At 44.8% G+C, this 14,856-nt stretch overlaps 1 protein-coding gene across 1 annotated transcript in view; it reads left to right on the top strand.

Annotated features, from left to right (window-relative positions):
* LOC122480462 (cytochrome P450 4A11-like) overlaps window positions 1–12,267 on the top strand; it is a 32,888-nt gene extending 20,621 nt beyond the window's left edge. Inside the window, exon 12 of the mRNA XM_043574899.1 lies at window positions 11,332–12,267. Within this exon, the coding sequence (XP_043430834.1) occupies window positions 11,332–11,500 (169 nt within the window). The 3' untranslated portion in view covers window positions 11,501–12,267. The remainder of the gene's footprint in view (window positions 1–11,331) is intronic.
* The last annotated feature ends 2,589 nt before the right edge of the window (window positions 12,268–14,856 follow it).

The raw sequence follows: 14,856 nt of genomic DNA, 5'->3' as shown, positions 1-14,856 counted from the left end.
GCAGGTGGGCCAAGGGGGGTAGCTGTGTCTGGGCACCCAGAGCTCTCAGCTCTGCCTGGGACTCTGTTCTGGGACAGACTGAGTGATCCAGCTGATGGAGGGTCAGCTGCAGGAAGAGGGAGAGCTGGAGAAGGTCAGGAGCAAGAGGCACTCGGATTTCCTAGACATCCTCCTCTTTGCCAAAGTGAGTGTGAACAGGGGAGGCCTGAGGCTTTGCCCACAAGCTTGGAAGAGTGGGGCAAACCCTGCCTTTTCACCTCCCCTTCCGTCATGGAAGATGGAGGCTGCTTTCCTTTAATTCTTTCATATATAATTTATCGTCAAGTTAGCTAACATATAGTGCATACAATGTGCTCTTGGTTTTGGGGGTAGAGTCCCATGATTCATTGCTTACATACAACACCCAGTGCTCATGCCAACAAGTGCCTTCCTCAATGCTCATCACCCATTTCACCCTCTCCCCAGCGCCCCACCCCCATCAACCCTGTTTGTTCTCTGTATTTAACAGTCTCTTATGGGTTTGCCTCCCTCTCTGTTTGAAACTATTTTTTCCCCTTCCCTTCCCCCATGGTCTTCTGTTAAGTTTTTCCAGTTCCACGTATGAGTGACAACATACGATATCTTTCTCTGAGGGACTTATTTCACTTAGCAAAACACCCTAGAGTTCCATCCATGTTGTTGCAAATGGCAGGACTTCATTCTTTCTCATTGCCAAGTAGGATTCCACTGTATATATAAACCACATTTCTTTTTAAAAATTTTTAACATTAATTAATTAATTAATTAAAATATATGAAATTTATTGTCAAATTGGTTCCATACAACACCCAGTGCTCATCCCAAAAGATGCCCTCTTCAATACCCATCACCCAACCTCCCCTCCCTCCCACCCCCCAATCAACCCTCAGTTTGTTCTCATTTTTTAAGAGTCTCTTATGCTTGGCTCTCTCCCACTCTAATCTCTCTCTCTCTCTTTTTTTTTTCCTTCCCCTCCCCCATGGGTTCCTGTTAAGTTTCTCAGGATTCACATAAGAGTGAAAACAATGCTATCTGCCTTTCTCTGGATGGCTTATTTCACTTAGCATAACACTCTCCAGTTCTGTCCACATTGCTACAAAGGGCCATATTTCATCCTTTCTCATTGCCACGTAGTACTCCATTGTGTATATCAACCACAATTTCTTTATCCATTCATCAGTTGATGGACACTTAGGCTCTTTCCATAATTTGGCTATTGTTGAGAATGCTGCTATAAACACTGGGGTACAAGTGCCCCTATGCATCAGTACTCCTGTATCCCTTGGGTAAATTCCTAGCAGTGTTATTGCTGGGTCATAGGGTAGGTCTATTTTCAATTTTTTGAGGAACCTCCTCACTGTTTTCCAGAGTGGCTGCACCAGTTTGCATTCCCACCAACAGTGCAAGAGGGTTCCCGTTTCTCCACATCCTCTCCAGCATCTATAGTCTCCTGATTTGTTCATTTTGGCCACTCTGACTGGCGTGAGGTGATATCTGAGTGTGGTTTTGATTTGTATTTCCCTGATGAGGAGCGACGTTGAGCATCTTTTCACGTGCCTATTGGCCATCCGGATGTCTTCTTTAGAGAAGTGTCTATTCATGTTTTCTGCCCATTTCTTCACTGGATTATTTGTTTTTCGGATGTGGAGTTTGGTGAGCTCTTTATAGATTTTGGATACTAGCCCTTTGTCCGATATGTCATTTGCAAATATCTTTTCCCATTCCATTGGTTGCCTTTTAGTTTTGTTGGTTGTTTCCTTTGCTGTGCAGAAGCTTTTTATCTTCATGAGGTCCCAATAGTTCATTTTTGCTTTTCATTCCCTTGCCTTTGGGGTTGTGTCAAGTAAGAAATTGCTGTGGCTGAGGTCACAGAGGTCTTTTCCTGCTTTCTCCTCTAGGGTTTTGATGGTTTCCTGTCTCACATTCAGGTCCTTTATCCATTTTGAGTTTATTTTTGTGAATGGTGTCAGAAAGTGGTCTAGTTTCAACCTTCTGCATGTTGCTGTCCAGTTCTCCCAGCACCATTTGTTAAAGAGACTGTCTTTTTTCCGTTGGATGTTCTTTCCTGCTTTGTCAAAGATTAGTTGGCCATACTTTTGTGGGTCTAGTTCTGGGGTTTCTATTCTATTCCACTGGTCTATGTGTCTGTTTTTGTGCCAATACCATTGCTGTCTTGATGATTACAGCTTTGTAGTAAAGGTTAAAGTCTGGGATTGTGATGCCTCCTGCTTTGGTCTTCTTCTTCAAAATTCCTTTGGCTATTCGGGGACTTTTGTGGTTCCATATGAATTTTAGGATTGTTTGTTCTAGCTTTGAGAAGAAGGCTGGTGCAATTTTGATTGGGATTGCATTGAATGTGTAGATAGCTTTGGGTAGTATTGACATTTTGACAATATTTATTCTTCCAACCCATGAGCACGGAATGTTTTTCCATTTCTTTATATCTTCTTCAATTTCCTTCATAAGCTTTCTTTAGTTTTCAGCATACAGATCTTGTACATCTTTGGCTAGATTTATTCCTAGGTATTCTATGCTTCTTGGTGAAATTGTGAATGGGATCAGTTTCTTTATTTGTCTTTCTGTTGCTTCATTGTTAGTGTATAAGAATGCAACTGATTTATGTACATTGATATTATATCCTGTGACTTTGCTGAATTCATGTGTCAGTTCTAGCAGACTTTTGGTGGAGTCTATCGGATTTTCCATGTGTCATATCATGTCATCTGCAAAAAGTGAAAGCTTAACTTCATCTTTGCCAATTTGGATGCCTTTGATTTCCTTTTGTTGTCTGATTGCTGATGCTAGCACTTCCAACACTATGTGAAACAACAGCGGTGAGAGTGGACACCCCTGTCGTGTTCCTCATCTCAGGGAGAAAGCTCTCAGTTTCTCCCCATTGAGAATGATGTTAGCTGTGGGCTTTTCATAAATGGCTTTTATGATGTTTAATTATGTTCCTTCTATCCCGACTTTCTCGAGGTTTTTATTAAGAAAGGATGCTGAATTTTGTCAAATTCTTTTTCTGCATCGATTGACAGGATCATATGGTTCTTATCTTTTCTTTTATTAATGTGATGTATCACGTTGATTGATTTGCGAATGTTGAACCAGCCCTGCATCCCAGGAATGAATCCTACTTGATCATGGTGAATAATTCTTTTTATATGCTGTTGAATTCAATTTGCTAGTATCTTATTGAGAATTTTTGCATCCATATTCATCAGGGATATTGGCCTATAGTTCTCTTTTTTACTGCGTCTCTGGTTTAGGAATTAAAGTAATACTGGCTTCATAGAATGAGTCTGGAAGTTTTCCTTCCCTTTCTATTTTTTGGAATAGCTTGAGAAGGATAGGTATTACCTCTGCTTTAAACGTCTGGTAGAACTCCCCTGGGAAGCCGCCTGGTCCTGGACTCTTATTTGTTAGGAGATTTTTGATAACTGATTCAATTTCTTCACTGGTTATGGGTCTGTTCAAGCTTTCTATTTTCTCCTGATTGAGTTTTGGAAGTGTGTGGGTGTTTAGGAATTTGTGCATTTCCTCCAGGTTGTTCAGTTTGTTGGCATATAGTTTTTCATAGTATTCCCTGATAATTGCTTGTATTTCTGAGGGATTGGTTGTAATAATCCATTTTCATTCATGATTTTATCCATTTGGGTCATCTCCCTTTTCTTTTTGAGAAGCCTGGCTAGAGGTTTATCAATTTTGTTTATTTTTTCAAAAAACCAACTCTTGGTTTCATTGATCTGCTCTGCAGTTTTTTAGATTCTATATTGTTTATTTCTGCTCTGATCTTTATTATTTCTCTTCTTCTGCTGGGTTTAGGATGTCTTTGCTGTTCTGCTTCTATTTCCTTTAGGTGTGCTGTTAGATTTTGTATTTGGGATTTTTCTTGTTTCTTGAGATAGGCCTGGATTGCAATGTATTTTCCTCTCAGGACTGCCTTCGCTGCATCCCAAAGCGTTTGGATTGTTGTATTTTCATTTTCGTTTGTTTCCATATATTTTTTAATTTATTCTCTAATTGCCTGGTTGACCCATTTGTTCTTTAGTGGGGTGTTCTTTACCCTCCATGTTTTTGGAGGCTTTCCAGACTTTTTCCTGTGCTTGATTTCAAGCTTCATAGCATTGTGGTCTGAAAGTATGCATAGTATGATCTCAATTCTTGTATACTTTTGAAGGGCCGTTTTGTGACCCAGTATGTGATCTATCTTGGAGAATGTTCCATGTGCACTCAAGAAAAAAGTATATTCTGTTGCTTTGGGATGCAGAGTTCTAAATATATCTGTCAAGTCCATCTGATCCAATGTATCATTCAGGGCCCTTGTTTCTTTATTGATCCTGTGTCTAGATGATCTATCCATTGTTGTGAGTGGGGTGTTAAAGTCCCCTGCAATTACCACATTCTTATCAATAAGATTGCTTATGTTTGTGAGCAATTGTTTTGTATATTTGGGGGCTCCCATATTCGGCGCATAGACTTTTATAATTGTTAGCTCTTCCTGATGGATAGACCCTGTGATTCTTATATAATGCCTTTCTTCATCTCTTGTTACAGCCTTTAATTTAAAGTCTAGTTTGTATGATATAAGTATGGCTACTCCAGCTCTCTTTTGACTTCCAGTAGCATGATAAATAGTTCTCCATCCCCTCACTTTCAATCTAAAGGTGTCCTCAGATCTAAAATGAGTCTCTTGTAGACAGCAAATAGATCGGTCTTGGTTTTTTTTTTTTTTAATCCATTCTGATACCCTATGTCTTTTGGTTGGCGCATTTAGTCCTTTTACATTCAGTGTTATTATAGAAAGATATGAGTTTAGAGTCATTGTGATGTCTGTAGGTTTCATGCTTGTAGCGATGTCTCTGGTACTTTGTCTCACAGGATCCCCCTTAGGATCTCTTGTAGGGCTGCTTTAGTGGTGACAGATTCCTTCAGTTTTTGTTTGTTTGGGAAGACCTTTATCTCTCCTTCTATTGTAAATGACCGATTTGCTGGATATAGGATTCTCGGCTGCATATTTTTTCTGTTCATCACATTGAAGATCTCCTGCCATTCCTTTCTGGCCTGCCAAGTTTCAGTAGAGAGATCGGTCATGAGTCTTATCGGTCTCCCTTTATATGTTAGAGCACATTTATCCCTAGCTGCTTTCAGAATTTTCTCTTTATCCTTGTATTTTGCCAGTTTCACTATGATATGTTGTGCAGAAGATCGATTCAAGTTACGTCTGAAGGGAGTTCTCTGTGCCTCTTGGGTTTCAATGCCTTTTTCCTTCCCCAGATCAGGGAAGTTCTCAGCTATGATTTCTTCAAGTACACCTTCAGCACCTTTCCCTCTCTCTTCCTCCTCTGGAATACCAATTATGCGTAGATTATTTCTCTTTAGTGCATCACTTAGTTCTCTAATTTTCCCCTCATACTCCTGGATTTTTTTATCTCTCTTTTTCTCAGCTTCCTCTTTTTCCATAATTTTATCTTCTAGTTCACCTATTCTCTCCTCTGCCTCTTCAATCCGAGCCGTGGCTGTCTCCATTTTATTTTGCAGCTCATTGATAGCATTTTTTAGCTCCTCCTGGCTGTTCCTTAGTCCCTTGATCTCTGTAGCAATAGATTCTCTGCTGTCCTCTATACTGTTTTCAAGCCCAGCGATTAATTTTATGACTATTATTCTAAATTCACTTTCTGTTATATTGTTTAAATCCTTTTTGGTCAGTTCGTTAGCTGTCGTTATTTCCTGGAGATTCTTTTGAGGGGAATTCTTCCGTTTCGTCATTTTGGATAGTCCCTGGAGTGGTGCAGAACTGCAGGGCACTTCTCTTGTGCTGTCTTGAATAACTTGCATTGGTGGGTGGGGCTGCAGTCCGACCTGATGTCTGCCCCTAGCCCACCGCTGGGGCCACAGTCAGACTGGTGTGTACCTTCTCTTCCCTTCTCCTAAGAGTGGGATTCACTGTGGGGTGGCGTGGCCCATCTGGGCTACTTGCACACTGCCAGGCTTGTGGTGCTGGGGATCTGTCGTATTAGCTGGGGTGGATCAGCAAGGTGCACAGGGGTGGGAGGGGTAGGCTCAGCTCGCTTTTTCTTTGGTGATCCGCTTCGGGAGGGGCCCTGCAGCACCGGGAGGGAGTCAGACCTGCCGCCAGAGGGATGGATCCACAGAAGCACAGCGTTGGGTGTTTGTGTGGTGCAAGCAAGTTCCCTGACAGGAAATGGTCCCCTTTGGGATTTTGCCTGGGGGATGGGCGAGGGAGATGGCGCTGGCGAGCACCTTTGTTCCCCGCCAAGCTGAGCTCTGTCGTCCGGGGCTCAACAACTCTCCCTCCTGTTGTCCTCCAGCCCTCCCGCTCTCCGAGCAGAGCCATTAACTTATAACCTTCCAGATATTAAGTCCCGCTTGCTGTCAGAACACACTCCGTCCAGCCCCTCTGCTTTTGTAAGCCAGACTCGGGGGCTCTGCTTTGCTGGCGGGCTGCCCCTCCACCCCGGCTCCCTCCTGCCAGTCCGTGTAGCACGCACCGCCTCTCCATCCTTCCTACCCTCTTCTGTGGGCCTCTCGTCTACGCTTGGCTCTGGAGAATCTTCTGGTCTTCTAGTGGTTTTCTTCTAGCTTCTAGCTAGTCTTCTGGTGATTTTCTGGGTTAATTAGGCAGGTGTGGGTGGAATCTAAGTGATCAGCAGGACGCGGTGAGCCCAGTGTCCTCCTACGCCACCATCTTCCTCCCCAGTCGAGACCTGACACTCAACATTTATTTATTTTTGAGAGACAGAGCGAGAGTGTGAGCAGGGGAAGGGTAGAGAGAGAGAGAGGGAGACACAGAATCTGAGGCAGGCTCCAGACTCTGAGCTGTCAGCACAGAGTCCGATGCGGGGCTCGAACTCACGGACTGTGAGATCATGGCCTGAGCTAAAGTCTAATGCTTAAACGACTGAGGCACCGAGGCACCCCTAAACCACATCTTCTTTATCCATTCATTAGTTGATGGACATTTGGGCTCTTTCCATATTTGGCTATTGTTGAAAGTGCTGCTAAAAACATTGGGGTACAAGTGCCGCTATGAATCAGCATTCCTGTATGCTTTGGATAAACTCCTAGTAGTGCAATTGCTGGGTTGTAGGGTAGTTCTATTTTTATTTGTTTGAGGAACCTCCACACTGTTTTCCAGAATGGCTGCACCAGTTTGCATTCCCAGAACAGTGCAAGAGGGTTTCCGATTCTCCGTATCCTCACCAACATCTGTTGTTTCCTGAGTTGTCAATTTTAGCCACCCTGTCAGGTGTGAGGTGGTATCTCCGTATGATTTTGATTTGTATTTCCCTGATGATGAGTGATGTTGAGCATCTTGTCACGTGCCTGTGGCCATCTGGATGTCTTCTTTGGGAAAGTGTCTATTCATGTCACCGGGTGCAGCTTTCTGATAAGGGCCTCCATGCCAAAGTGGACATGCTCATGTATGGGGGCCATGACACCACAGCCAGTGGCATCTCCTGGAGCTTCTATGCCCTGGCCACACACGCTGAGCATCAAGAGACATGCTGGGAGGAGATCCAGAGTCTCCTGGAGGACGGCACCTCCATCACCTGGTGAGTGCTCATGAGATGGGAGAGCCCTGCCCGCTCAACTAGAGAATTCCCTGCTTGCCAGGGTCTAGCCTGTCCTTCAGGATAGTTTTGTTTCAGGGATCACCTAGACCAGATCCCCTACCCCACCATGTGCATCAATGAGGCATTGCGACTCTATCCGCCAGTTCCAGGCGTCAGAAGAGAGCTCAGCAAGCCCATCACCTTCCCTGATGGACGCTACTTACCCAAAGGTATGAACGTCACCACACTCACTACATAAGAACATATGGGAGGTCGGAAATCTATATGTCCTAGGACAGTTCCTGAAAGTCTTTGAGACTAGTTTCCACCTCAAAATTAATGCTTCCTTTGCAGTTTGGGTGAGGTATATGATGCGCTTTGCACAGAGTTTAAATCCAGCAGAAGCTCAATAAACAAATGGCAGCCTCTGAATGTGGCTTTGGGTTTTGCCCTAATGTTCTAATTCCCTGAGATGTGAGTGCTTGAAAGACAGTCAGGTGGGGCAGGGGGAGATGCGGTCTTTCCTTATGGGATCTAGGCTAATGAGAGAGACTAGAGAATTCACTGTCATAGTTCAAACGGTCCAGTCTCTGGGGAGGCCTCAGGTTGATGGCAGAGAGCAGCTGAAGATCATATCTGAGATCTCAGCCATGGTTGGAGGCCAATCCTCCAACCCTGCCACATTCTAGCTGTGTGGTCATAGGCAAGTAGCTTAGCCTATCCGAGGTGCATGTGCTTCATGAGAACATAAGGGATATGAGCACCTTCGTTGGATGATTGTTGTGAGGGTGGATAAGTTCATGCATGTTCCCCAAGGGCTCATAGATTGCATTTGATAAATGTGAGTTGTCTGTCACTTGGGTTGCTCCAAAAAGTAAGCCACTAGTTCTTTCCTGCTTCCCAGACTGGTCCTGGTTTTCTAGTAATCTGTGCACACATGCTTTGCCATGTAAGCCCCACATCCCTTTCAACACAGTCAATCCACTCAGAGTGATGAGAAGTGTCTCTCATTGTGACTGCCCAGCTGTTTGTGCATGCACATGGTTCCTTGTGGCATTGGTATGGTCAGTCTTCTGTTGTCTATCCCATAGGATTCTTAGTCTTCCTCTCCATTTATGCCCTTCACCACAACCCAGAGGTGTGGCCAAATCCAGAGGTAGGGTGGCCGTGGGAGGAGAGGATGGGATGATCTCTCCAGACACCTCCATCTCACTGGCCCACCTCTGGTGGTCTGTGTGGTGGTTGGTTGATAGAAAGGAGGGGTTTGACCACACCTGTCCTGGCCCTGGTGCACCCTCTGCAGGTGTTTGACTCTTGCAGTTTGGACCATGTTCTGCTCAACACAGCGATGCTCTCTTGCCCTTCCGAGGAGGATCAAGGTGAGATAGTTGCACTTGAGTGGGGGTGTCACTGCGCATGTATTTCGTGTTGTGACCTCTTCTGTTCATCTGTGGTGTCTGCCGTTATTGGCATTGTGTGATTGTGTGTTTGGGAAAGAGGTGTTGTGTCTCCATGTTCAAAAGAAAGGTGGCAACACAGCCTGCCATGGTGACTTTGTCCCATTGCTCTTAATACCAACCATAGTTCAGTGTCCTGGTGTCCCGAAGTTTTGTGTATTCTTGTGCTTTCCTCACTTTAGAAGGATGACCTCTCAGAATTAAAATATTTCAGATATTTGCTTTTCTCAGTTACTGGTATCTCAAAAGATGATTTCTCTCTTCCCATATTGTCAGTCCAGCCCACTATCTTGTGTACCTAATTCACTGATCTGCCATTCACTGTATCAGTGATGTTTGCCTGTGTTTGGGTAACCCGTGGATTCTCGTTTTCAGTGGTTAAATCATATACATGAACATTTAGAGTAGCCATTTCAACACAGTCCACATCAATACCTGTCTTCTCTTTTTTTTTTCAGTCTAATCTAACAAAATGTTTACTGCCCATTGATTTCACATAACCATGACAACTTTCCCAGTTGGCAAAATTCTTTGTGTGAATGGGATTTATATGTCATAGTCCTAGAACCTACATAGCCAAAAATGGTAAAAAAAAAAAAAAAAAAAAAAAAGCATAAAATGAGGACAACCCACTGCTTTTGAGGAGCCACTCTTTTGTCGATGACACATTTGTATATGGCATTTGCAAAGTTCTTGGTGTGTAAAACATAAGGCAGACTTGAAGTGGCTGTGGAGCTGGGTGACTATTCTCCAGAGTGGCTGCTGTGAAATCCTCCAATGCTGCTGAAATGGTCCTCAAAATAGTAACCTCCATAAACCTTGTAAGTAGTTCCTAGACACAAGTTCTTTTCTTCAAATAGTAAATCCACTTTCACAAAATAGGCTTTAAGCAAACTATTTTTCCAGATACTGGCTGCAGGATTTGAGCCTAGACATTAGAGGAAGACGTGTGGCTGCCAGCAGAGGCAGGAGAGGGCTAGACGGCTTCATTCCTAGCTCAGACCTAATGGTCACTCATATTTTATTCCATTCAGGTATTTTTTCAGTTCAATAAACATCATTCAATTATGAGACTACTTATTAAGCCTGTCTCCTGGTGCCAAGTCCTGTGTTGGGAGTTGGGAACACAGCGGAAAGGTACTGCCCTGGCCTCCAAGAGTCCACAGACCAGAGATAAATGCTTCCACTCAAAGGAGACATCATTTGTTCATTCATTCTTTCACTCCATCATTGACATCGAACAAACTGTGTGACGTTACATGTATCTGGCACTTTCCTGTTCTGGAGTCATGTGTTCCTGAGTGAAAAACACCAGTGTGATGCTGGGTCCATGAGTACAGATGTGCAGCCAGCAGAGGGGGTGAGGGTGGGCTGTCATTGCTCTTAGCGTTGAGCATGTGGCAGGCAGAGGTGGGGGGAGGGCATTCTCAAGGATCTAATCAACAGGAGCTGAGCTGGTGGGCGGAGCTGGACAGGAGACAGGTGACAGGTGAGTAAGGCAACAAGCCAGAGAGGGATTTGATGCCAGCTGAGGCACGTGGACATGCCGTAACTGTGATGGAGGGCCTGGGAGAGTCTGAGCTGGATGGGGCTGCAGGAGAGGGAAGGGGAGGCAAGAGACAGAGAAGCCCAGGTGAGGAGGCTGAGAGATGGAAGGCAAGGACAAGGACATTTGTGCAGTACAATTGGAATCTACAGCAGCTGGTTGACAGAGGGGTCGAGGGGAAGACTAGAGTCTGGACCCAAACTGGAAGGCAGATGGTGTAGCATGTTGAGCATTGCTAAGATCTTGCATGTCCAGGATGTTTCCCTGTTGCCATTCTGACTTCCTTACACAATTCCATCTTGTCCTTTCTCTGAGGACCTGGGTCCCTATAGCTGCCCCCACCCACTGGTTAGGGCCTGATATGTGACCCAGTCTCCCTTTAGAGTACCTCCACCTTGTGAAAACAAAAATGGCTTATGAAGAAAGCAAACAACCTATGATTACCTCTTGCAGTGATCACTTGACTTGCCTGGGCGGCTCAGGGAGCTGACCCCCTTGTAAGAGGATTTCAGGCCTGCTGGCAGCAGAGGTAGGAGTAGGAGTTAGTCCTGGAAGACTGTCGGCTTTGTCAAAGGTCAGGGGCAGAGTGTGAAGCAAGGCTTGGGTCGAGATGTGTGTGTGTCCGGGAAAGGAAAGGGATTGGGGCCGGGCCCATGCAGGAGGGCCCTGCATGTGCTGTTCCCAGCAAGGGGATTGAGGCCACTTCTCATTTCCTTTTCCCTCCCTGACCCAGGAACTGCATCGGGAAGCAGTTTGCCATGAGCGAGATGAAGGTGGCGGTGGTCCTGACCCTGCTCCGCTTTGAGCTGGCGCCAGATCCTTCCAGGGTCCCTGTTCCCTGGCCAAGAATTGTGTTGAGGTCCAAGAATGGGATCCACCTGCATCTCAAGAAGCTCCTCTAAAACATGTGCAGACAGGGATGATCCCTGAGGCCCTCCTGCCTGCCATCCTGTCTTCCTCTCTGTCTCTCCTATCTCCTGTCTTCTGTCCGGACCCCTGCCAGCCTCCATGATCTGCTCCTCTTGCCCATCAGAGTGTCTGCCCTTCTCTGTCTCACCCTTTTCCAAGATTTCTACTCGTTTTCTGCTACCCTCCTCCTACCCAGCTGCAGCTCTGACTGTGCGTGTAACTCTTGATTATGCACCTGTCCCCAACCTGCCTGCCCTCTTGTCATTTTTCCTTCCTGCCTGCTGGTCTGTCCCTGTAAGGCTTTCTCTTGCTACTTTACCCAATTGTACAAACTTAATCCCTTAAGAGAGCACAAATTGATCGTCCTGTAGTTCAGGAGATTAGAAATCTGAAAAGGGTCTCACGGGGCCACAACCAGGTGTTGCAGAAGCTCTTAGGGAGAACCTCTTCTCTTGCATTTTCCACCTTCTAAAAGTCTGCTCTGAAGGCCTTTCAGTGAGGGGATTAAGCCTCCCCGTTTATCAAGGAAATACCCTCTTCTTAAATTCAATTGATTAGAGATGTCAACCGTATCTATAAAATTTTTGTGCAATACCTAATTGAACTGAATTACTAGTACTACAGCCAATGCAAGTCAACCTACAAAACTAGCCTCCACAGTCCAATTGTTGTCCACTTGGCATTCACACATTTTCTGATACCATACCTAATCCGCCTACTAGCTGTAATAAAGTCACCCTTCCACCAAGTGTCCTTCATATAATTGATAGTGTGTTGACCCTTGTTCGCAACTGCCAAGCAAAGTCATTGGAGGGTATTTTTTCTTCTCCCTGAAATCCGTGTCTTGAATACTATGATACAAAGTGTTGCCCTTCGTGTGGAGGATGTAAGAAAAGGAAAAAAACAATCTGACACACAGGTGCACACATGTAGAATCATATTCTCACCGAATAAGGAAAAGTTCTAGAAACAATACACTCATTTGTACAACCTGTGACATGACCATAGCTAGGATTTATAACTACCTTCTTCCATCACCCATTCCATATTTTCTTTGCCCTCAGGAAGCACACCAGGCAGCTGTGGTTTTTGGCCTGGTAAGGTGACCCAAACCTCCTTCTTGAAGGATCCGGGCCATAACTAGCCCTGCCTCAACTGGGCAGTGGCATTTTTCAGTTTACTTTAATGACAGGGCATGGTAGTTCTAAGAGATGCCCCATGTACTTCCTCTACTCAGAGCATAATTCTTCTCATCTTCATCCGTAAGGAAACTACCAATTTCCCCCTTGGCAACCAGGATCAATCCAGTACAGTAACTGCTTTTCATTCAGACCCATGAGGAGCCCAAACTGGCCAGGAGATATGTTCACATGCAGTTCAATGTAGTCTATCTTGTGTGTCCTGGTGGAAGCACTCCTGCCTTTGGAACCTGGAGAACTAGGCCAGCAGTGCACATGTTGCAGCAACAAGTACCTAAAATGATGCTAAGCGGGTCACTAGGGTAATAATGAGTGGTATCTATCCCACTCCCATCTCTTGAGTCCTGGATGGTGAACCCTGACTATGGAAGAACCAGCACCATATATTGGAAGTTGGTTTATAGCATATCCAGCCGGTTGGAGAGCCATCCTTCACCCTGAAAGTTATTGCCTCTTAGCTTATACATACCCTAACTTATCCTGAGGTTATTTCTCTGCTTCTGCAATACATAACTGGAATGGACATATTCTCCAACTGAAAGAAGATTCAGTAGAATATAGGGGTTTGATGTCTCCAACCTCATGAGGATAACCTACATGTCCCCATTCCAATTTTCAGGCTCTTGTTGCTCAATATTCTCACTGTAACTTGACACCTACAAGATAGGGATTCAGTTTGATTATAATTCAGGCACAGACAGGATGATGCTCTGGGTTTAGTTCTCCGAAATCTGAGCCCTGGCAAAGGGCAATGTGGCTATAGGGCACAATGATCTTGAATGCCAACATAGAAGCATTCAGTTCATGTATTTCTTTTCAATCCTCCACATTATTCTTTTACACTTTCTCCAGGATACCATGGACAACTAAAATGCTTTTTAGCACCAAATACATGGTCACCAAACCTTGCCTTTTGCAAGTATTTGATTAGCAGTATCTAATGGTGATGTTTTGCATTTTGCAACCTCAGGCTTGGGGCTACCAGTGACCTCTTTACCATTGGCAATAGGGTCATCAGTGCCTTTCCAATGAATCCTAATAGAGAACACATTCATGAAATCTAGAACCTATTCAGAAAACTCATTAAGATTCTGTTCCTCTAGAACCATTCTTGCTATGAAAATTTGTATTAGTCAGAGTTCCACCGGAAAAACAAAAACTGGCTGAGTAGATGCCTGTCTAGAAAGAAAACAACAGACCCAGAAGTATAGTGTGTCTGAGCCCATTTTTTGGACAGACAGTAGCTTGTTTATATTCTCTTCTGTCTTCCTAAGGAGCAGCTTAAGTAAGAAAGGGCACTAGAGGGCCAGGTTGTCCAGTTGGTGGGATGCCTGAGTGAGTGGTGACAGGACAGGAAGGATGCATAGGGAAGAACCATGGTCACCCAGCACCAAAGGTCTTGGAGGAGAAAGGCAGGGAAGGCAGGTGCCCACTCCTCAATCCAGTGGAAGAAGAAATTAAACACATCTGTGATCATGGGATCTGTAGGAGAAAGATGATCAGGTCAAGCACAGACTGGGAGATTCCTAGATATTTATTTGTGGATAAACAGGACATGTGGATAAATAGGACCTCAGTTCCTAAAAGTGAGATGCAGGTCCCAGGACTCCTCCCCACCTGGAACCTGAGCCCTTTGTTCTCTGGAAACTCACCCTCTCCTGAGAACACTAACCCCCTCAGGTCTACAAACCTTTAGGGAAGTCAGGCTCATAGATGTTCAGGAAGCCAAGGAACTGTTCGAGCCAGGGTGGGCGGGCTGAGGAGAATGGGTGGGCTCAGGTTACAACTTTGTCCAGGTTCTGTCCTTCACTCCTCTTCTAGCCTCTCCTAGGCAGTCACAGTCTTAATATCTTTGAGCTCACCTGCTCTCCAGTCCCAGAGCCACCACTGTAAGCCCAAGGCACCCTCTCTCTTACTGTTCCTGGGTTAGCTCAACAGCCCCAGACTGGCCAATCTGCTTGCAAATGCTGCCTGTCATCAACCTTCTATCTATACTACTCCCAGAAAGAAATTTAGTTCAGCATTAAAGTTTTTCATAAGAAAGATAAAACCAGCTTGCTGTGCAATGCAGAAGTCAGCTCAGTTCTGTTCCTTATGTCATTTGACACATTTTCATTGAGGACCTGCTATGTGCAAGGCACTGTCAAGAT

This window comes from Prionailurus bengalensis, chromosome C1, assembly GCF_016509475.1.
Source record: "Prionailurus bengalensis isolate Pbe53 chromosome C1, Fcat_Pben_1.1_paternal_pri, whole genome shotgun sequence".
In the NCBI taxonomy this organism is placed as follows: domain Eukaryota; kingdom Metazoa; phylum Chordata; class Mammalia; order Carnivora; family Felidae; genus Prionailurus; species Prionailurus bengalensis.
Note: the sequence above shows the minus strand (reverse complement) of the source record. Positions and strands in the feature narration are given on the sequence as shown.